The 22,593-nt window shown below is 38.7% G+C and overlaps 4 protein-coding genes across 8 annotated transcripts in view; 2 read left to right on the top strand and 2 right to left on the bottom strand.

The window, feature by feature from the left end:
* Positions 1-636: 636 nt before the first annotated feature.
* On the bottom strand, positions 637-7,780 carry LOC123316882 (WD repeat domain phosphoinositide-interacting protein 2-like). Of its 3 annotated transcripts, XM_044903155.1 has the most exons (8): positions 7,327-7,780; positions 5,724-5,969; positions 5,197-5,398; positions 3,696-3,970; positions 3,299-3,436; positions 3,022-3,209; positions 2,257-2,319; positions 637-1,434 (listed from the first exon to the last, which is right to left on the bottom strand). In XM_044903155.1, exons 1-8 carry the CDS (start codon positions 7,407-7,409, stop codon positions 1,334-1,336), a joined length of 1,296 nt encoding a protein of 431 aa, XP_044759090.1. In that variant the 5' UTR covers positions 7,410-7,780; the 3' UTR covers positions 637-1,333. The 3 variants fall into 3 exon arrangements, with proteins under 3 accessions (XP_044759090.1, XP_044759089.1, XP_044759091.1); XM_044903154.1 differs by lacking the exon at positions 2,257-2,319 and having other exon boundaries at positions 637-1,468; positions 7,327-7,779; XM_044903156.1 differs by lacking the exon at positions 2,257-2,319 and having other exon boundaries at positions 7,327-7,771.
* The window catches only part of LOC123316876 (nuclear protein localization protein 4 homolog), a 61,614-nt gene continuing 41,387 nt past the window's right edge, over positions 2,367-22,593 (top strand). The window contains exons 1-10 of one of the 3 annotated variants that reach the window (XM_044903145.1): positions 2,370-2,693; positions 10,643-10,897; positions 10,970-11,413; positions 11,490-11,628; positions 11,899-12,225; positions 12,284-12,444; positions 20,863-21,069; positions 21,160-21,371; positions 21,431-21,582; positions 22,192-22,491. In XM_044903145.1, the coding sequence (XP_044759080.1) occupies positions 2,661-2,693; positions 10,643-10,897; positions 10,970-11,413; positions 11,490-11,628; positions 11,899-12,225; positions 12,284-12,444; positions 20,863-21,069; positions 21,160-21,371; positions 21,431-21,581 (1,929 nt within the window). In that variant the 5' untranslated portion in view covers positions 2,370-2,660 and the 3' untranslated portion in view covers position 21,582; positions 22,192-22,491. Of the gene's footprint in view, positions 2,694-10,368; positions 10,520-10,642; positions 10,898-10,969; positions 11,414-11,489; positions 11,629-11,898; positions 12,226-12,283; positions 12,445-20,862; positions 21,070-21,159; positions 21,372-21,430; positions 21,583-22,191; positions 22,492-22,593 lie in introns of those variants that run through there. The other 2 variants (XM_044903147.1, XM_044903146.1) reach the window with 2 other exon arrangements.
* On the top strand, positions 7,955-10,204 carry LOC123316886 (probable serine hydrolase). The gene is made up of 4 exons (XM_044903161.1): positions 7,955-8,275; positions 8,518-8,560; positions 8,616-8,687; positions 9,156-10,204. The coding sequence occupies exons 1-4, from the start codon at positions 8,273-8,275 to the stop codon at positions 9,989-9,991; spliced, it is 954 nt and encodes a 317-aa protein (XP_044759096.1). The 5' UTR covers positions 7,955-8,272; the 3' UTR covers positions 9,992-10,204.
* LOC123316878 lies at positions 13,989-20,507 on the bottom strand. Its single transcript, XM_044903148.1, has 5 exons — positions 19,956-20,507; positions 17,506-17,834; positions 17,245-17,450; positions 16,679-16,961; positions 13,989-16,617 (listed from the first exon to the last, which is right to left on the bottom strand). The coding sequence occupies exons 2-5, from the start codon at positions 17,815-17,817 to the stop codon at positions 15,757-15,759; spliced, it is 1,662 nt and encodes a 553-aa protein (XP_044759083.1). The 5' UTR covers positions 17,818-17,834; positions 19,956-20,507; the 3' UTR covers positions 13,989-15,756.

The following is a 22,593-nucleotide window of genomic DNA, read 5'->3' as shown; positions in this document are numbered from 1 at the left end:
TTTTTAAAATTTGATAATATGTATATATTTACAATTAGCACAATGTGCGCAAAACATGGCATCGTTCATCGACAACTGATTAAAATCCACCAAACGAGTATGGAACAATGCACAAATCACATGACAAAAAAATCTCCATCGACAGATCTGTTCACTTTGAACTATCATAAGATTTCACAAATGTGCATTAAGCTTACTGTAAAAAATATACAAAATATTTAGCACATTCAGAAACATACACGGTTGCTTTTTCTTTTTTATGTACATGGCTATAACAGAGACCTACACATCCCAACTTAAAAATTTTTATTTCATTATTGGGTTAACTGAATGGCCAGAAAACGCAAGAATGAATTCCTTGAATTTCAATAAAAGATTTATATTATACATCAACCTATCAATCAACTACGGAATAAATTATGAAAAGAAAATTAATAAAAGAAAAAGTTAAAAAACTCATCAATTTAGCGACCGACTAGCAAAAGATCAAACAAATATAAAATGTTGCCTGCTGCCAGGCGTTAGTTTTCTTCAATCTCAACTCTTTTGTACCAAAAATAAACTATTCTAGTTCTATTACCTACGGAATATTTGATATGATCAATTGGAAAAAATCTTTTTTTTTTGTTCGATATATAAAAATTATTTCTTTTTTTTATATTATTCGCGTTGTTTTTGAACAACTGTCAAACAAATTTTTTGCGATTACTATATCAAATATATATGAAAGAAATTATCTATTTTTGATTTTTGTCATTTCGTTTTAAAACTATGAATCTGAGATAAATTGAACTAAACAATGTTTCAATTGGGACATATGACGCGAGTATTGTCATCAATAGGTGAATATACCTATTGGAACCTTGCAAAATAATCAAAAGAAAAAAAGTAGTTTTTCATGTACATATGGCTATGTACCTACCAATTCGCTGTAATGAGAGTACCCATACTTCAAACATTTTGTATGTATGTGACCTCTATGACACATAATCTAGGGAACAATATTTTCTGGGACGTCGAAGAAATAATATGAATTCCTTCATCCGAATCCCTACAAAAAAAAATGGAGACAACAAGAAGTCAATGCGAAATCATAATACGTCAAACGTCAACCATTTTGACGTGCGTTACTCGCGCCATCTGTCATCCGACCATATAAAAACCTAAAAGGAGACTGGTACAAGAAATTTATTCACGACAGACCGTCGAAATCAAAGACATAGAACACAAAATCCTCGACCAGCCTCACCGCCGCGTGTATCAAGATAACTGTCGCGCACATCGCTTCAAAGTCAATATGGCGATCGCGGTGGCGCACCTGCAGGATCGGGCCTCAGTCCTGCGCGAGGGGAGGATATTCCTGTTCGTAGTTCAGATGGATGTCTTTTGGGGGAACTGCGGTAGCCTCCAGGACTACCCTCATCTTGTCGGATTCTGTGGAAAGAATCAGGAATTCTAAATTCCGGAGCTGAAACCAGTTATCGGTGAGTGTGATGGGTGAATGAAGCGTCGTTATCGAATGGTGCGAGATTAGAGAGCTGATTCGGTAGTTCGGATGATCCGTAGGGATAAGTCACTTGAAAAACGTATAGAAGTGCTAATACGTTATTATGTTCCTTTGATGTTTAGCTAGCCGCTTCTATTGTGGAAGCGGCTAAACATCAAAGAGGTACTGGTGGTTTTAACCATACCTTGACATTGTTCTTGCATCGTAATCTCACAACATTCAGTCGGATGATAATAAATCATGCAAGAAATACCATAAAAGAAGAACACTGCCTGCAATATGAGAAGCAAAGTGAAATTTTCATAGTTAATAGAGGAATATTCCAGTCTTTTCACGTTTCATGTAGAAAATACAATAGCTCGGCATCTAATAAGGAAATTACAACTTCCAAAGACTAAATACAATATTACAAAATATACCAAGTGATACTTTCCTAGTCATCTAGATTGATAAAAATTGAATGATCTAATGACAGAATGAAGTAACCGGTGGCAATACTAACGCCTTAGAGAAAATATGAGATGAACAAAGGTTTTTCGACCCTAAGCATAAAATGTACAAATGAAAACTGCTTATTCAATAACTTCTTTGCCTCATTTTGAATCTTTCGTAAAATTTGGCCTATATTAGTTTAATACAGTAAGCAGGTAAGACAGAACAGACAGAACCTCAACCAGATGATAGCTGGAATGATGAGTGGTGACGGGATGTTAATGAGAGGGGTTCTGTAGTAGTTTTACTGACTGTACCTGACATTTGACCTGGCGGGTTGCCCTTGACGATGCCTGCATAGCTACCTAGTAGTGTAGGGCCTTGCTCGGAAAACAACAAAATAAAAATACGGTTCAAGATAATGAGCGACGGGTATTTTGCAAAGAATCAGTAGGTTCAATCACAAATACAAAAGATTCAGTTTATTTTAAACACCTTTCAGTCGTTCTTTGCGAAACGCCCGTGCAGATTTCAACGATCCATCTTTAAACGCAGTCGAGAACATTTTAGATTCACTTGACGTAAGGTCAGTATAACTACCTTGTCGATCCTTTCAGAGTACATTGAAAAGGCTCTATAAATGAAATCGAGGCAAAAATAGCGATCTACAGCAACCTCAACCAAGTTAGTAGCAGTAGCTAAGCCCAAACGTTGCAATCGGATGTCTCAAGAAAATACTACTTTTATTGAATCGGTAAGTTAACAATCTTTCTACATTCTCATTGCGCAAAAAACCCCCCTGATGAATAAACTCATGCAACAGGAGTGAATCTAAAACGTCAAACTTCATGCCTGAAAAATAAATATTACCGATCACCAAGACCTTGCATTATTCGTGATAACTTTTAAGAATATTTCAATTTGCTCCAAATTTGAATCTGACGCTTAGCGTTGGGACTGAGCTGTAACTTCATCACCGAATTTGCCTGAAATGTCGCTCAATCCTTGGGCCAAGCTTCAGAATCACAAGATAATGCACCAATAAATTACGAAGATGTCGAAATAACTAATACATATCCTACCTTCAGTGGGACCTGTACAGGTCGATAAATTAGACGATCCATCAGATGTACTGGGCGTTTGGTGTTGGGAATCGTTGATGAGGTTGATCTTTTTGGACAGGCTCACCATGCCGGTCTCCTTATCTATGTTATAAATGAACAGGAAGCCGTCTTCTGTGGCTACCAACAAACGTAGATAACCGCCGACCCTATTTAAAACACAAAAAGTCATACGTCAAATGTCATTCTAGTTTTGAGGTTATCATAACATTCCCTACTCTCCTAGATCTTTACTTACTCCTTGATCCCGATAACTTTTTTCATGTCTGAAACTGGGAGATGCGTAGTGGCGAAGTCTCTTTCCGTATCCAAACTGTCAGCTAACCTGGTAGGGAGGTAGTAGGAGAAATACGACGTCCACGTTCCGGCGGTAGCTCTGAAACGGAAACGCACCCGTCAAAGAGTACCGGGAATTTTTAGAGAAGACGCAAAATCTTCAACTTCTGGCAAGAATTTAAAGATTCGTGCAACGTCTGTGGTGCTATGTTAAGTCTATGACCGACATGTTCTGTGCTTGCCGTCAAACACAAACCATAGCGGGGCACAGAAGTCCATCAACCGGCACATAGACTAACTATAAATATCTTTTTCTATGAATGGTTCTTGTAGCGAAGAATTTGAAGCATTTTCCTTACGCCTTGACTATCTTTTCCGGCAGTTTATAGATGTGTACGGTCTCGGTGTTGCTGCTGGCACCGACGTATCTGCCACATGTGCTGAACCTCAAGCTGTGGATGTTGACGCACCGGGAAAGTCCCCTCCTGAAGGCTACCACCCTAGTGCCGTCCATCACATTATGGATGCGAATAAGGGTCCCTTTAACGGAAGCTGTCGCCAATAGGGTTCCTTCGGGGTTGAACGTCATAGCCACCAGGGGGCTCTCGTGAGCCTTGATCGTTATTCTTGCCACCTACGATATTTGAAAGTTTCAACAAAACTGATTATCAACGGATTCGACAAGTTTAAACGGACCTTATTAAATATTCAAGACCTTATGAAAATAACGAACCAAAACTAAAATAATTCAACTAATAACATTCCATCTACATAGATCGTAACATTCTTATGATATGAATTTAAAAAAAAACTAGATTGAACTAAACGATAAACCTAACTACTAAATAAAAAAACTCCTACCTAACCTATCTACGAAATAAAAAAAATAAAAAACTCCTACCTAATCCTACATGCTTCGAGCCATAAATGGGATGAAGAAACAGACATTAATTTTTCCTATCGTAGTCTAGATTTGTGTTCTTTGGGTACTGATGAAAAAAATTTTAACGGGGTTTAAAAGGACCATATTTATCTTACATTCAAATGGAAAAATAATGCCGTTTTTTTGTGGGTGGGGGGTTCTACTAGATTCCGCCTAAATCCAAAGAAAATTCGTTGAATAATGTGAAAATGAAAATATCGGGTATACCTCAATGTGCATGAAAAATCGTTGAACGTCACATTGAAATTCAAGGCGTTTTTCAAAGATTATGCAATAGAATGTAGAAGTCATTCAGCGAAAAATTGCTACATTGTGCTGATGGCTTTATTTGGTACAGTAAGGAGAACAGAAAAGGTTCATTTGACCTACTTCCGTTGAAACATGAGATCTACATCCTCATCTTTGAAGACACCTTGCATTTACAACGGTAAAGTTTAAATAGGTTCAATTAACTAATGAAGGAAACCAAATGAGCGGTTATGAAACTGGAATGATTTAAATTGAAATGAAGATTCGGAATGAGCACCTCGTTGGACCTAAAATGGAATCAATTGAGTTAATGTTAAATACAAAGTAATAATGACAAGTCGCACAGGCGCCAGGCTGAAGGATTCAACAGCTAGTCTCCAAAATTTTGAGCAGTCCCAACATAGAAAGGGAGATTTATTGGTTCACAGACAGGTATCAATTGACAATGACAGATGACATTTTAGTTTTTTGAGGTTAAAATTCACTGACTGTCTATTGGGCGTCTTGATCTCAAAAATTGTATCAAATTCAAGCCTGAACTGGCCCTGTGCGATTCTACCTCACCATGTCGAATACTGGGGTTAATAGTCGAGACCATCTTCTACTGTTTTATCGGGGGGATGCTGTAAAAGAAGAAAATAACGTACCAATTCTGGGACAAATCTTACCAGATGACTGGTGTCGAAGATCTGAACGTAACCAGCCGTTATCGAGCTGGGATAAGCCAATAGATGGCTCTTGGGGTCGCCCCAGCTAAGATCACAGAGACCGTTGTTGTTTGGGGGCGTTTCCCCGATCGTGTGCAACACAGTCATCGTGTGGATGTCGTGGATGTGACAGCTGTCTCGCAGCACCACGCACAGCCTCTGCCTGAGAAATTGAAAATCGGTAGGTTGTGCACAGAAAAAGGTTTCCCTATCAATTTTTTCTTGAAAACCGAACATACCAACATTAATCATTGCGAAAATTGATTAAATTATTAGTACAGACAAACTTAATATGTTTAACTTGCAAGTTAAATGTTAGGTTAAGATTCTTCTTCTGTCATAAATTTAGCACCGTTGCCAAACATTTACGATACCTAGGTTGGATAGATGTTTCTGTGGTGCAAAACATTTTCAGTTAAGGCATCTTAAAATATGCCTTCACTTTACCGAGTTGGACTAAGCGAAAAATCTCAGCTCTCTCTGTTTACCTGTTCATTTTAACGTTGAGGATCGAACTGGCATAGGTGTAGTTGCAAATTTCCGTGCCCCTCTTGTAATGGCGCACCTTCAGCATGCGAGGGGCGTCCACCGTCACCACAGCTACCAGGCTGCTGGCGAACAGTTTCTCGATAATGTAAACCTCTTCCGTCGCCCCCTTGTAACTAGGACGTACGTCTTCCCCATCGTTGATGTCCAAAATCTTCCAATCGTTCTTGTCTCCGATACACAGAGATCTGAAACGGGACAAAGTTTACCAGGATCACTCTGTATATGTTTTAAATTCCGTTAAATATGTCAATTAGAAGGCTGATAATACTCTATGAACATATTGAGTAGCTTCAAGTTATTATGTACTCTGTAGTTTTCGATCATAGAATTATTATACATATGTGATTAAACTTCATTATTATGTATTATAAGTCTATGGTTTCAATATAAACGGCCAAGTTATCGTTCTGGATTATGCCCTTTTTCAACCCCGAATGAAAAGAAGGGAGTTTAACGATTTTGATTATAGTGTGTTGTTTGAAAAGTGACTTTCGAGATGGTTCTTCGGACTTTTACAGTAATAGTTAGGTAAGTAACTGTTCAGTTCATATTCATATCTGTTAATTTTTTTTTGGTACCGTTCTGTGCAAATCTGCAGATATCTGAAATCTGTAATGCAATACAAGTTTGGGATTTTGGACTCGACCGTTAATTAATTTTCTACCTTCCATTTGAAATAGACGAAAGGAGGACCATGGAAAAAATGAATCCTTGTGTGAAATTTGACGCTTTGAGAGAACATTCATTCAGGGGTCGAATATTTTCGAAAATCAGGTAGTTTTGAGAAGGACACAGCTGACCATTTATCCACCCTAGTACCTCAAAAATAACTCAATACCTGGTCTAATAAAGGTTCAGACCGCCACAAAAGTTACCTAGTTTTTGTTCATAAAAGAAAGCTTGACCTTCATTATCTTCGACATAGAATTTTTTGCAAACGTAACGGATCCATTTCACTAACAATAGGTGCTTGCAAAATAAATATTTAGATTCTGTTCTAGACAAAGACTCGGCAGAAGTTAGGCGTTAGGAATTACACACAACAAAAGTGAGAAGCCAATAAATTGTATCCATATAAGAAAAACGCATCTTTTCTTTTTAAACAAAATTTTTGTAAATTGACCTCGTGAAATTTTTCGCGACTACCTTGACTATCACCCGAAAAATAACGTAAATCTGAGGTCACACGACTAGATTCGCCAAGTTTGTTTACGTCTGTCGATTGTGTCGTACACTCACGATTCATCATGGTAGGGGTATCATATTTGTCAACATACTTGTTGATATTTTTTATTAATTTCACATTTAATAAACAACGTAATAGTACACCCGAAATTCTTTCGGTAGTTCGTATCTAAGGTTTTTTAAATCAATCGGAAACAATTTTAAGAATATAAACAGTTCAAATTGAACACGATTTCCTTTGTTTGGAAGATTGAATTTCGAAAGTAGACATCCAAAAAAGGAAGCATCAAAATAGTTGATGAAAAATCACTTGTTTTGGTGACAAACTCAGGTGAAAGAACGCAAAAATTAACTCACGTATTGTCCTGATTGAAATTCACATAAAACCTCTTTTGTTCAGGTTGATCATCAGAGGGATTGGAAGAAGCTTGGCTACTCATTGGTTAGGCGTAATGATTCTCAATTTAACACTAGATTTATCAAAGATTATAGCACTACAGTGAAAATTACTGTAGTATTGCGCAAAAATTCTCAAACTTTAACACAAAGAACGACCTTGCTACTAGCTCTAAACACTACGAACTTCGTTTACACCATCACCATTTTGTATCATTGAACAGCTGATCCTCTCGACGCATGTCCACGAGCGCCTCCCACGTAAATAATTGGCGATATCGTTAAACAGCAAAAATGAATAAAGATTATCTTGTAGCCACATCCATCCACTACCAGGTGGCGACACCCAGATTCAAAAATTTGTCTTCATTCGGTTTCGAAAAAATAATATTCACGATCAATAAAAATGCTCACGCACGTCATAAAAAGGAGAAGTCATTTTCCAATTTTTTTTACAGACTCCTGTATTTCAACAGGATATGAGCGACTTGTCAAATGTTTAGAAAATGATTATTTCTAAAGGTCAACAAATAATTATTTCATCCTTGAACGAATTTATTAATTTTAAACCGCGCGACCTCTGTTTCTCTCTCCTTCTTTTTGAAGATAAAAAGAGATACAAAAATGACCCGTTCGCGAATTTGGCTGAAACATGTGACGAAATCGTGATGTAAGTTTTTTCGTCTGTCAGATTCGGGCTTTCCAAACAAACCTAACAATAATGCAGTTAGAGTTTTTAAAAGTGTGAAGAACTTTTTTTACTCGTAGAACATTCAAATGGGAGAAATGTTTAATTCATGGAATTGTTGACAATTGTTTTATGCCAAGACTTTTCTGGGTAATGAATTATTCTGAGATTTAATGCATTGGACTTTGTGAGTCCTGTTGGTTCTTTTCGAAGTGTTCTATGGTGAGTATATAATTTGGAATAGTTAAATGATTTCACGGTTAATCCTTATCTAAATAAAATTTTGTTATTAGCTCAACTTCATTGCAACTTTTACATTAATGTATTTCCATCGTTTTTCCTGCTGTCTTATCAACACATTAACTTGATAAAGAGCACAGCAAGTACATCACTATCTCTCTATCTGTTTGGCGATTTCCTACATATTTGTGAAATATCTATTTGCACACATTAGACTTTTTTAGGGAGCAATGGCCTCTACCACACTAGCCAATGGTCAAGAACAAGGTTTGGTTCTTATAAATTAAGATTAATACAGCTTTGAATTTGTGTTTTTTTTTAGCTAAAACTAGGCCTGTTTCTGATTCTAGTTTTGAAGAAGTAAAAATCCCAGTTCCATGGGGCCATATTAGTGGTGAGTTATTCACTTCAGCATTAAATTGGGCCAATAACCTCTTGATTATTCATCTGTTTATCATAAAGGAGCACAAAACTTTTCAATGAACTGGTTCATTAGTATTCCAAATTTGGTTTCAATATCAATCTTTGGTTGAAAGTAACTGTACATTGGATATTTACTGCTATTAATTCTGAAGCTTGATTTGCCAGTGTTCCAATTCATTGGAGTAAACAAATTCATCGTGCTTTCCTTATTCATCAGTAGATTTTTCAAACTTGTTTTGAAATTTAGCTGGATTCATTTTTTAGTAAGAGAAATGGCGGATGCGCTTCTTTCATAGATACAAGATACCTGTAATCTGTGGCTTCTTTTATTTGGAATAAATGAGGTTATGGTTTTGGACATATATGCACCAAATATCAATGTACTTTCTCATATCCCATAATTTGGCTCATTGGTAATGTTATGATTGTTATTTCGAAGGAAAATGGTGGGGACCCAAATTAAGGCAGCCAATATTAGCTTTACATGGTTGGCAAGATAACAGTGGTACTTTCGATACCCTTGCTCCCATGTTGAGAGATCGAGGATTTTCTGTGTTTTGTATTGATCTACCCGGACATGGATTCTCTTCTCATTTGTCACCTGGCCAGTTCTATTACTTATTTTGGGATGGAGTTCATTTCATCAGGCGAATAGTCAAGACTTTCAACTGGACAAAAATTACTCTCATGGGTCATTCTCTTGGAGGGGCCATCTCGTTCCTATATGCCGCCATTTATGAGGAAGAAGTAGACAGATATATTTCAATAGATATAGCCTCGCCCACTGTTTTTCACGTGGAAATACTGAAAAATTTGCAAGCGAAGGCCATTGATACTATTTTTAAATATGAAAACTACGATCCGAAGAAACAACCTAGATATGACTATGACGAAATGGTTGATTTGGTTTTTGAAGCTCATAAAGGTTCCCTGACTCGGAAATCCGCGGAGATTATGCTCAGGAGGGGCATGGTGCCAGACGAAGAAAAACCAAATTGTTATAGGCTAACCCGAGATCCTCGGTTGAAATTTTCACTCCTAGCATCTTTCACAAGGGACCAAGTATTAGAGTATGCTTCAAGAACTAGGTGCAAAGTGTTGAATATCAGGGCGATACCAGGATATCCTTTTGACCCAGTATTATACGACCAAGTTCTAAAGGCCATCGACGAGAACGCACAGTTGACGAGAGTTAGGGTAGAAGGAACCCACCATCTACATCTCAATAACCCAGAAAGTGTCGTGGAGCATATTTACAATTTTTTAAAATCTTAATTTGAAATGGAGTTAAATATTTATCAAATTTATCCTGAAGATTGTGATATAAGAATAGAATTCGATGGTTCGCGGAACACAAGAATTTGAATTTGTAAGAACTTAACAGTTCTTACATATTTGAAAATAAAAATATGAGAAAGAAATGTAAGATTACGACGTTATTTGTTGTGGTTATGGATTTTTTAATAAAATTCACCAAATGTGCACTTGCGTTCGCTTTTCATTAAATTCCAATCCTCTTAAATAATAAAATCCGAATGTAAGAATAATGATTGGTGGAAATAAAAAAAGGACTGATATTGTAAGACAAACATAAGTAAATAGAGCTGCAAAGATTATAAAATATTTGGAGACCGCTTCTTAGTAAAATAACGTCCAAGTGAAGTTCTGTGATTTGTCAAACAAAGTCAAGGTTGGCGAACATGAAAATTATGACAAATAAACTTTGGTTTTGTCCTGAAATCTATTCATGAATATTGTATTATTTTAAGAGAAAATACTGAAATGTCAAGAGACAAAATCATGGTAAATCATCTCGATACCTTACTTTCACTACATATCAACTCAATATTGAAACTGAATATTATAATGTTTTCCTAACCTCAACATCTGATGATGACAAGTTGATTTTATTTATATAATTTTCAGCTGCTAAGAATTCAATCTCCAGAAGGAACTAAAAGGGTGGAGGTGTCTGGGAGCGATACTACCTCTAATTTATATGAGAAAGTGCATGATGTATTCGACCTGAACAGTTTCGCTTTTGCTTTGTACAAAGAACGGAATCAGAAACATGAAATAACAAGTAGTAAGAGCAGTACTGTGAGATATCACGGACTTCGGCATGGAGATATGATTTATTTAGTTCCTATAAATGGAGCCCTTTTATTTTCCACTAGTTCTGTAAGTATTCGATTGAATGACCCAGGTTGTTCAAATCTCTAGTACAATTTGACGAAATCTTGTTTATTTCAGAATAACAGCAACGAGTCTGGGGAACCAGTAGTGCCTCAGACATCCGCTACCTCCACTTCTTCCGTCAGACCTGGCAGTGCAGCTAGTTCGAGCAAGTCTCTGAGTAACATTCAAGAAGACGATGTCGATGTACAGTTGAGCAAGATAGATGGAAAAATCAAGAGAAAACGAGACGAAAAACTGTGTCGTCACAATAGCAACGCGGCTTGCGTCCATTGTTCGCCTTTAGAGCCCTATGATGAAGGTTTGCTGAAGGAACAAAAAATTAAGCATTTGTCTTTCCATTCTTACATCCGAAAATTAACGAGCGGCGTCGATAGGGGTAAATTTTTGGCTCTCGAAGATATCTCGTGTAGGATTAAGAACGGTTGTAAGGATCACCCCCCATGGCCTAAGGGTATATGTTCAAAGTGCCAGCCTAGTGCTATCACCTTGAATCGCCAGGTAGGTTGAAGGGATTTTTTTTTTACAGTTTTTATTTGGTTGAGAATGTTCGATTTAGACAATGACTTATTTTTAGGTTTATAGACATGTTGACAATTTGACATTTGAGAATACCAACCTAGTAGAAAAATTCTTGTACTACTGGAGAACTACTGGCCTTCAGAGAGTTGGTATCCTCTATGGTAATTATGAAATTCACGCAGATGTGCCTCTAGGTAAGTGTTTTAATTAGGAAATATCTTCATTCCATAAGTTTATAAATAATTTTTTTTCTGTGACAGTTTCTTTCATTGCAATTCTATGGTCTGGAATTTTTCACTTGGTGGCGCTAGTAGCAAATTCAGTTTTCTTGAAATTTAATTGTTTAAACTTTTGGTATTGATGGATTAATCTAGAAATTAATTGAGTGTGAAACTTCACTGAGGTTTTGATGAAATGCAGATATTTGAAAGGATAGTTCGTGAATTTTCCGAATTTTTTTCAAGGTATAAGAGCAAACGTTGTAGCAATTTATGAGCCTCCTCAGGAGAGCAGCCGTGATTCAGTGCGGCTAGTGAATGATCAGAAAGAGGAGTTGGTGGATCAGATAGCGGACTCTCTGGGCCTGAGAAGGGTGGGATGGATATTCACCGATCTAGTACCTTTAGACGTCCAGACGGGAACGGTGAAGCACACCAGGAACATCGACAGTCATTTCTTGTCCGCCCAAGAATGCATCATGGCCGGTTTTTACCAGAATAAATATCCGAATCCCTGTAGATATTCTTCCACTGGATATTTCGGGTCGAAGTTTGTGACCGTGTGCGTCACTGGTAGGTTTGAATCGATGTGATCAGGAGCGATAGTATTGATTCGGGGTTTTTCTTGTAGGTGATAAAAATAATCAGGTGATAATGGAAGGATATCAGGTATCCAATCAGTGTATGGCCCTGGTGCGTGATAATTGCCTTCTACCCACTAAGGATTGTCCGGAATTGGGATACGTTAGGGAATCGTCTGATAAGCAATACGTCCCGGATGTTTATTATAAGGTAGGTGCTTTGAAATTCACTTTATGCATGTATTTTCGGAATTTCTCAATCGTTTTTTTGTCATAAAATGACTCGTTATCATCTATTATGAAACATTCGGATTTGTGTTTGCTAAAAGCCTAACTGGATCCAGAAGTGGTCAGCTTCTGAAAAAAACATAGTACCTTTTCGAGTGATTGTCAAAATTATGGCTGATCTTGATTGAAGTGCTTCGATTCAACTCTCTTTCTAGCTCGGTTTCTGCATCTTTCTGACGTTTTCAACTTTCTAGACAATTCTTTTTATGTTTTTTATGTATGTATTTGGTGAATTTCCAATTCAGATTTCTCTGATCATAGATAGATTGGTACAAATCGATAATTCACAATTTAGACATATGAGTAAGGGATATTTTCAACACAGAGAAAATGTATGATGAAATGAAAGAGGTTTCACAGTTGCGGAAAGTTATATATTTTGAAAACTAACCTGAAGTGGTAGGTACTTAGTTATCACAAATATTTAGTCAGGTAACAAGGCACAAACACTGGCTACATATATTTCGCTTTAAAAGGGTAGAATTTCTTTTCGTTCAATAATTCTGTATTATTCTGTTGAACGTTTAGAAATCGGCAAGAACATGGTATCGCGTCTCGAATCGAATTTTTTCGATAGGTTCATTGTAGACCTTCATCGGACATATCGTTTCATGTCGCAAACAAGCCGGACGAATGTTTGAATCGTTTGACTCGACACCATATTCATGCTTCTGTTCTATAGCTATCTCTAACGTACAAGAACTATTGGCTATATTGTTCTCGAAACTTGCTTCGATATTGGTAGCAAAAGAGGAAAATTCCATGCTTGATATCTCTAATATGATTGTTTGTTTCTTTCAAAAAAAGTTCTTTCCATTAAAAATTGTCGACCTGCTACCAATATTGTTTCGAGAACCTCCTACATCGATTATTATTTCTGACATTTAGACGATCAGGCGAATTGTGTTTCACGTCATTAACTTCTAATACATTTAGGCTAAATCTCACGAATTTTCTCTCAATCCTCTATTAAGTACCAATGTCCACACCTTATCTTATGGCTCTGAATGTTTCTCGAATTTGATCGTTGAAAAATTTTGTAAAATATCGTCGTTCGTTGTTTCCTATAGATATTTCGGCATCGATTCATTATTTCAACGTCGGGAATCTATTCGAGGTTGAACGGGACGTGTATTATCTTATTTAACCTCTTCACCGCCAAAAACTGAAATATTGGAAGATGAATCTCTACGATTACAGCCTCATTCAGAAGTGTACCTGATATGTTTTTAAATTTTATTTATTTATGCAGTTCTGCGAAAATAAACTATCACTCGAACTCAGATAACAAGAACTAATCATTTAATAGAATGTCAGATTATGTGTGTAATGTTAAAAATTTGCAACTGAACATTTCCTTTCGATTGGTCCAGAAGAGTCATAGTTTATTTATCGAAGAGGAAGCTGATTTCGAGGATATTAGTAGTTAATCAGATATGGTAGTTAGTAAACGGAAGAAAAATACCGTTAACGTTAAAATAAATTTTTTATTTATTGAAAATAACATTGAATAGCGCTAAACGTTCTCATCTCCCCTACGAATTTCGTTCACATATTCCTCTACGAATAATAAAGACATATACCCGGATAAAAATATAAAACTATTTCATAGAATAGAGATAATAATGAAAAGATAAACATGAATAAAATTCTCAAACACGTTTAACAAATTATCGCTGTACCGTAAATTCAACTAATCAATAATCGATTTACCATCCTAAAAATCTAATTACACGTATCTGTTCGATCGATTTGCGAATTCTAAAGTTTAGAAAAAAATATATAGGTTACAAATAAAGATTATAAACATCCTAAGACGTAGGTCGTATAAAAAAGTGTAGTACAAAAAGCTTTGGCTCTAATTTTCTGTTTGTGATAAACAATACGGTGTGGCCTCGCTAACTATCGTTTCATTCGGTTTTCTTCGGGTGTTTATGTGGATTCTTTTAGTGTTCAGTCTGTGTCCACTGGGGGATTCTGTAAAATGCCGATATGCCCTGATCGTGGTATGGATGTCTAAGAAACTGATAGTCGCGAAGCTTATGGTTGAAAGCGTAAAAAAAGTCTTAACTGTACTTTGGATCACTGTAACGTTCCAAACGGGCCTCGTAAAATTATAATTAACAGGTCGTAACTTGATATTTCACGGTTTTGTACGCGAGCTTCCTTCCAATTTCTAGGAGAAATCGAAGAAGCTCCTTGTGAAATTTCAAGTTTACACTTTTCTCATCTACTACCCCAAAATATATGTGCTTACAAAAAATAGGTATCGGGTTTCTTTCTTTTTTTGAAAAAATAGGGACTATATAAATTCTCTATAATTCTCAGCTTTAACGTATCCACCCCAATTCCCAGAATTCGGTACTAGAACTAAAAACATAACTTCATTTTTAATGTACATCAACGCGGTAGAGCAATCTACATATATTTATTATATTGAACTAAAGTGGATAAAACCTGTTCCGATAAATCGCTTATCTAACTTCGATAGAATTTTTTTTTGCACGCGTTTTAAGAAAATATAGGTTCTCTCGGAATATACGATCTCTCTCACTGCTAAGACGGGTAATTTGAATGTACAATTTTTGTTTTGTTTGTTTGCGTGTCAAATTCTCCAACCTCGCCCCATACTATTTCACTACTTTTATGCATAAGCTACATTTAAATTTATCCTCATACGAACATCGATATATTTTTGTACATTTTTTTTTTGTTTTTTTCGAAATTCTCTCGTAGAATGTATTTTTAAGCACAAGGTCTGTTTCAAAACATCGATACTATACGCTTAATTTTAAAACGACGAAAGTTTCACGTTTGGCAGATCCGCTATAATTTTTTTTATTTTTAGTTCAAAAAGCTCGCCATAACACCTGAGATCCCATAGCGTTAAATACGTTTTTTATTTATGTATATATTTTTCGATTATCCGATATGTCAGTACTGGAGTTTATTGGAGGGGGTGGGAAGCTTCATCGTTTTCGGCCCATAGTTTTTATTTTTTTCGAAGCGCTGACGATTGGAAACATCGTAAGCAAATGATCCAAGTGTGTTTGTAAATTTCGTAATGACATTGTCGATGAAAGTTCGTCTATGGCTGACATGTTCTGTGATTTCCGTTGAGCACGCACCATAGACGAATCAAGGTTATGGTTATTACTTGGAGCATAGATATACTTGGGGCGTTTGGATTTTAGTGGCGCGTATTTGAAACGATGAAGCTCCCCAGTCGACGCGCTTACAACTTTCCGCATTTAGCTATGAGGATGTTCTTCGTGGGTTTACCTGTTGTGTCACCGTACGTACTGATCTTCTCGACGAGTTCCAGACCTTCGACCACGTGGCCGAAGATGCCGGTGAAGCCGCGCATCTCCTGCAGTATTATGCGAAACTGCGATCCCACCATGCCCATGTTATCGTGACGTTTCTGGGTCCTGCGCATGCCGACCGTACCCCTGACGGCCAGCAGTTTCGTGTCGTCCGGCAGGAAATAGGAGTCCTCGAATATCGAACGACCGCCGCGTCCGTTGTTCAGCTCGAAGTCGCCGGTGATGACGCTCTCCCCCTCCCAGCACTGGAATATCTGGCAGCCCTTGTAGCCCATACCGGCCTCGCCGGTGGTCAGCAGGCCGAAGTTCTTGGCCATCTTGGGCGCAACGTCGGCGCGCACCTCTATCACCACCCTACCCAACGGCTGACCGTTCACGTCGATGTTGAAGTAGTACAGCGGGCACATGTTGACGGGGTTGCGCATCTGCGGCGAGTGCACCAGGTTCTGTATGATGATGCTGTTGTCCTGCTGGTAGACGTTCTTGTTGGGCGGCGGCAGCACCAGGTGCTGGTGCAGGGGGTTCTGGTTGACGTAGTTGACCACCGGCGCCGACGGCAGCGAGTTGTGGTTGTGGTAGTCGAGGCCGTTGTTCGACGTCGTCTTGGCCAGCATGTGCCTGGAGTACAGCTGGGACATGCAGTAGTTGGCCAGGAAGAGGATGGGATTCTGCTGGGGTGGCGCTAGGATCCTGGAGTTGCCGGGCAGCGCCACCTCGCCGTTGTGGATGTTGCCCACCGCCTGTTTGAGCAGCGGGTAATCCAGGACTACCTGGAAGACGAGCAAAGTATTTATAGCGTGAAAGAGTATTGATTTCAATTTTTACGCTTACCGTGGAGTTTCGTATGAGGTCGTCGAGCTGGCATTGTAGGTACATGTCTTGGTAGCGCATCTGGAACCTCTGCTTCTCCATGTTGACGTTGGCGCAGAGGTTGTGGACGTCGGTCAGCGTCTCGGCCATCGACAGGTTCAGTCTCAGCTTGGCCAGGTTCTCCCTGGTCTCGGTAACTTCGAAATGGGCCACGTTGTTGGTGAGATCGGCCTCGACGTGCGTCTTGAGCGTGACGCAGGCCTCGAGCACCTTCAGCAGGAATTCGCGCTGCTGGGAAGCCAGCCTGCAGAAATATAGGTTAGATTTTGGTCACGAACTCAGAGAGAGGGAAAGTTGCATCTCTCAGTTCTAAGATCTTGGTATTGATGCACATAGAATTTTCGGGTAATGACAGCGAGTAACTTTTTTCTATGTCCATCGACACCTGTCAAAACTGACCTGTCATTTCGAATGGCATAGATATTGCAATCAACTGTTTGAAGTTTAGATTGTTTTCGACAAGTTTTGGAAGGGCCAAGCATCTTGAAGGGAGCATGATATGATCACATGTAGTTTTGTATCTTTACCTCTGTATTTCGGAGAGCATTTTGGTCATCGAAGCCAGGTCGACCTGCAACTCTGATATGAGCTGGTCTTTGGCGTCGTTCTGAGATTTGATCTGGTGGTTGGCATGGTCGCTGGTCGTGGCGCACGCTCTGCAAACTGGCGAACCGCAGGTCGTGCACCACAGAGCGAGCGGCATGGCGTGCGTATGACAGTTCTCCGATATAACCTGAAAATATACGAGACGTTGACGATACTGCCCCGAAAACCTCCTTCGAACCTACCTTCGTGGTCTTCTCGCTGCTTCCGCCGCTGGTCGGGTTGGTCGAGAACAGCTTGAGCTGCGAAAAGTTTTTGGTCAGGCACAGGACCGGATTGTGGGTGGGCAGGCTCTCGGGCCCCAGCTCTCCCAGTTCCGTCTTCTTCCAGCAGTAGACGCAGTACAGTTCGGCGGTGCCTTTGCTGAGGTTCGTCCTCATGCACTGCAGGCAGAAGTAGTGCTTGCACGAGAGGAGCTTGGGACTTTGGTCGGTGTCGTTGAACTTTTTCTTGCAGTAGCCGCACAACGTCAGTTCCTCTATTTCCGGTGATTCCATTTTTTGTTTCGATTTATCTGCGAAGATGAGAAGAAATTCCATAATATTGTGAGAGCGACTCGAAATCACCCAGTAATATTTTCGATGTAAATGTTCCATATGGTAACATGAGTAAACAATCATTTTTTTGTGACGTCTGATCATAACCTTCAATTTATCTCGTGCGGTATTTTTGTCAACAAAGGATCCCTGTGTTAATCAATGGTGCTACGCCTGATTAAGTATTTTCTGTGGGAGACGAGTTAATTGAAAATGCTCTGGCTTTCTGCGGGAAATAATTATAACACTGGTATCTACGTCGAATAATGAGAACAAAGCATTAATCAATGTCGCCAGAATAATCTGTGATCCCCTTTTCAATATTATCCGGAAAACACGTTATTGGGAAATAATTAAAAATGTTTTCAATAAAAATATGGAAAATTCTTCTTTTAATTTCGAGTAAATCTCAATTGGAAGTTGTATTTGACTGTTCAATATAGTATGTGAAGTAATACGATCGAAAAACGTGTAAGAAAAATCAAGCATTTGAAAATCTTCTTCTTTCCATGCCAATCATAGATGTAGAAAATAGCCCTGTATCTATGATCATACGTGATGAGTTATAAACATCGAAAAATTCTAAACATTGTGTAGTGAGTACAAACGTGTTTTACCTCAATGGTAAGTGCCTATTAAATATGGAAGAACCTCTCAATTTCTTGTGAAGTATTCCACAAGACCTTACAATGACGAAAAACAACATTTTCCGCCTATTTTAATCATCTGAGGATATTCATCATTAACGTATAGTTTCGCAACTGAATTTATGTTTAGATGTATCGGAGAACAGTGTTACCAATCGACTTCCGCCAGTTCTTACGTATGTGCTCCACATAACGTCATTGTTAGCTGCATCTTCGAAATCTGGGCTATCCGAATGACTGAGAAATCTAATAGGACTTTCACCAATTCGCGACTCTATCGCTTTTTCGTCAATTAGACGGATGTCCACTCAGTTGTACGCTGAACAAGAAATCGGAGTGGATGATTAATAACTTTTTTCCTTTACAAGAGCAAACTGCAGAAAACTGAAGCCTTTAATTGGAATCATAGAATTTTTAAATGTTGTTCTAGGGGTGACCAATTGAAAAAATATGAATTAATTAATTCGAGGTTCAATGTCCAGAGCTTTTTATAGGTCATGTATGTCCTTATTTTCACCTGGTCAGCTGGAAAATCGAGAGGAGCACGACTACCGATCCCGTAAATCATGCATTGTTTTGACAGTTATTTCGAAGATTCGTCACGGGAACGCTTGGCGCCCAAAACGGGACGGTAATTCAAAAGGAGATCGAATCGACAAGTGGCACCGGGACGCGGTTGCCGCGTCTACGCGATTATTCCCGGAAACCGGGATTTACGCTTCCGTATTCGACCTACGATTTTCGCCCGGCTTATCGTCAGAGTCTAATAATTGACGTCACGATTTTTATGTATCCTCTAATTGACGACGTTGTCGAAGTGCGTATCGGACCCTCGCAGTTTGCCAAGGATCGATCGTGTTTGTTTTGGTTAATTATGTAAATATTTTGAGTGTATCGGATGATCAATTAAGTTCGAGATGTATGGAATGTTGAGTTTCGTATCGAACACTGTTCGTTTTAGCATTATATTTAGAGAATTCATCTCGTTTCCTTCCCTTTGAACGAGAGAGAGATTCAATTTGGAATTCCTCTTTTAATCACAAAAAATATAAATTTTTTCATCATAATTTATTACCAGATGACCTTAGAGATGTAAAGGGTTAGTTTTTTCTATGATCTATGGAAATCATTATGAATGAAATGACATAAATAGAATCGGATTCTATGGTTCCTTCATAGAGACGAAAATTCTGGATAATGATTCATTAACCACGTTTTACGTAACAATTAAGCAAAAAATGTGATCGGAAAACATACCGTTCAACAAACAACAACCGCATCAAAACACGGCGAGTGGCGGCAACGTCGCCGTCACCTGCGAGCCAACCGTACGGCCACGAAAGTCACGGCCTGCCGCGATAGCGACGCACACAGTCGCAGAGGGGAAGAAGGACGGAAGACAAAAGGAACACAAACGTCAAAATTTATTCAACGATCAACAGCTTGCCTTACCGTTTCGTTTTCAATTTGCGGTGTACGATGAATCCGTGTGAACGACGTTTTCAGCACAGCCTTGTTTTATATCGATTCGGGATCCACAGATAACTTAAATAACATCGGTTTTGGTCGGGTTGATTCTACGATTAAACGAAAGTCGATCTTAGCCTACTACTACGAGCGCGGCGTTTTATATTTTGTTTACGTTTTCTTTGTACTGTTCACTACTACGAGTCGCCGGGTCTGCGTTGAAGTCGCAACGTGTTATTACATAATTCGGGGACGCTCGGCGTCGTTTTTCGCGGCGGGGGCCCTTTGCCGTCTTTTTGGTCGTCAGACGAGGGCCTCGATACGCGCATCGTTTTGCCACATCATGTAAGCGACTGGCTCGGTTCGGCCGCGTTCGACTTCTCGCCGTCGGCTTACTTCGTCGCAGTAGACCGGGTTTTTCGGGAGGTTGCGCGGGAAACGGTATCGCCGGCGCCAGTGGCGTAGAGCGAGCGGGAAAATCACTCACGCATCGATTTCGACGGAAATTACCGAGAGATATCTCTTGTTCCCCCCATAAATCCGTCTGTAGCTCTTCTGATCACAGAAAACAATACTTTCAAGCATTGGAGCATCGATCTCGATCACAGAACGTTTTTTCTATGCGACCATAGACATAGAGACATATAGTCTCTATGTATGCGATATGCAGAATATTTCAATTTTCGATGCTTCGATCACCCGTCTGTGGCTCGTAAATAACAATTTCTATGTATCTTTCACGCGAAATTATTTTCAAAATGGACGAACTTGATGAAAACTCACAATGAATCGATTATAGTTTGGAAAAAGCGGTCGAAGTGAAAACCGAGCAGTTCTCCAGTAAATTCTCGCCATTATATGCGATAAAATTGATATCACCTTTATTTTCCAGGAGAAAGATTCTTATGGCAATGAAGTATCGAGGATAGCTAGACCGCTACCTGTTGAATACCTGTTGGTAGATGTACCTGCTTCAACTCCCGTGACTCCTCAGTACACTTTCAATCCGGATTCAAGTAAACAGCCTTTCCCTGTGGAAAACCGCATGATTGATACACAACTACAAGACTTCAATGCCCTTTCCAATTATCTATCACAGGTAAAAGATGTGTGACAGTTGAGTTATTCGTTAAAGGATATCTAACTTTTTTTTTTCAAACATTAAATTTGTAAACTTCTTTACTTGTAGTTTGGCCCGGAACAATTTTTCACTGCCATCAGCGACTTCCACCTACTTCTTTACATTGCAACGATGGACATGTTACCCATGCAGGATTACATGGGTCCTCTCCTAGAAGCTATAAGGACGAAAAATGTCGAACTGGCCAATGAATGGTCTAGATCTGAACAGTGGGCCACTGTGGAACAGTTGATTGCTGCCAGTTCTCCCCCACCCTCCAGGTAAGGGAGAATTTATAGTTGGTTAGTTGTGAATTTGAATAATTCATGCTGTTTTTTAGGCCAGGAAGCGTAGCCGCTGGCGGCATCTCTGTTGGCGTTGGAGCGTCTTCGAACGGGCCGAAATGGACTTGCTCTTTTTGCACCTACCTGAACAGGATGGATCTGATCGAATGTGAGATGTGCAATTCACCTCGTCTGATGGATGATTAAGGTAATGATATTAAGTATTCGGGGAAATTTATTTACGTTTATCACGAAAACTAGCAGACCATGAGATACTCACCTTTACGGTCCGGTTCGCCTTTGAAAAAAAAAATAAAAAAAAGCCGAGGTTAAAAACTTTAATATGGGTCGAATCGATGCAATCTATTCCTGTCTGTGATCGGTGGAAATCTCGGTTGTGTCAAACCTAAGTTTTTTGGTCAAATTGAAGTTTACCTGAAATTTCTCTTTTTCTGTGAGCGTGGATTTGTTTACATGCGTGTTTGTGTTGGTTTTTCGTTCATTTTGATCGGTCTCCCGGTTCGAAGTGATAGGTTTCGTTTGTTTCCTTTCGTGGCCGACGAGACGCAGCGGTACAATCAAATAAGGCCTTTTTAGAATCTTTTAAATGAGCTATTTTTTCCCCCGTCTTGCCTCCCCAACTCCGTCCTCACGAAATTAGTATATGCATCAATGAATAGAGGACGAATTTCATACATCACACTCAATTATTTGGAGTCGGTTATTCCAAAGTAAGACTAAAGGTTTATTCAAGTCGAACGACCCAAGATTTCTCCGATATAATGAAAAATTCTCATATCAGATTTTTCTGTTGCAGAATGCGTTGGAACATGTTTGAGATGACATTATAGATACCTTTTTCAATAATAAACAACGATGTCATAGTCTGAACAGTAAAACTAGTTTATTTATTCGATTTTAGTTGATTCAAAAGTTTTCTTTACGCCTTAGATTTCTACTTAATTTTATAGCGAATCGGTCAGATTTTGAATATTTCCTAGTGGTCTGGAGAGTGGGATTTTCGTCAGTGAGTTTTGTAAATAAGTTGTGTTGACATTAAGTTCCAACATTTTTCGTCATCTAAGATGGATCATTGAAATAAAGAGATTTGAAGAGAGGTGTGATTATTGATTTGTTCTCGTTCTTCATATCTTCCTTATCTTATCATTTATTCCTAAAATTCCTCACACTACCATATTCCTCTTTTCTCTTTAAACGG

Source organism: Coccinella septempunctata, chromosome 7 (genome assembly GCF_907165205.1).
Source record: "Coccinella septempunctata chromosome 7, icCocSept1.1, whole genome shotgun sequence".
NCBI classification, from domain to species: domain Eukaryota; kingdom Metazoa; phylum Arthropoda; class Insecta; order Coleoptera; family Coccinellidae; genus Coccinella; species Coccinella septempunctata.
Note: the sequence above shows the minus strand (reverse complement) of the source record. Positions and strands in the feature narration are given on the sequence as shown.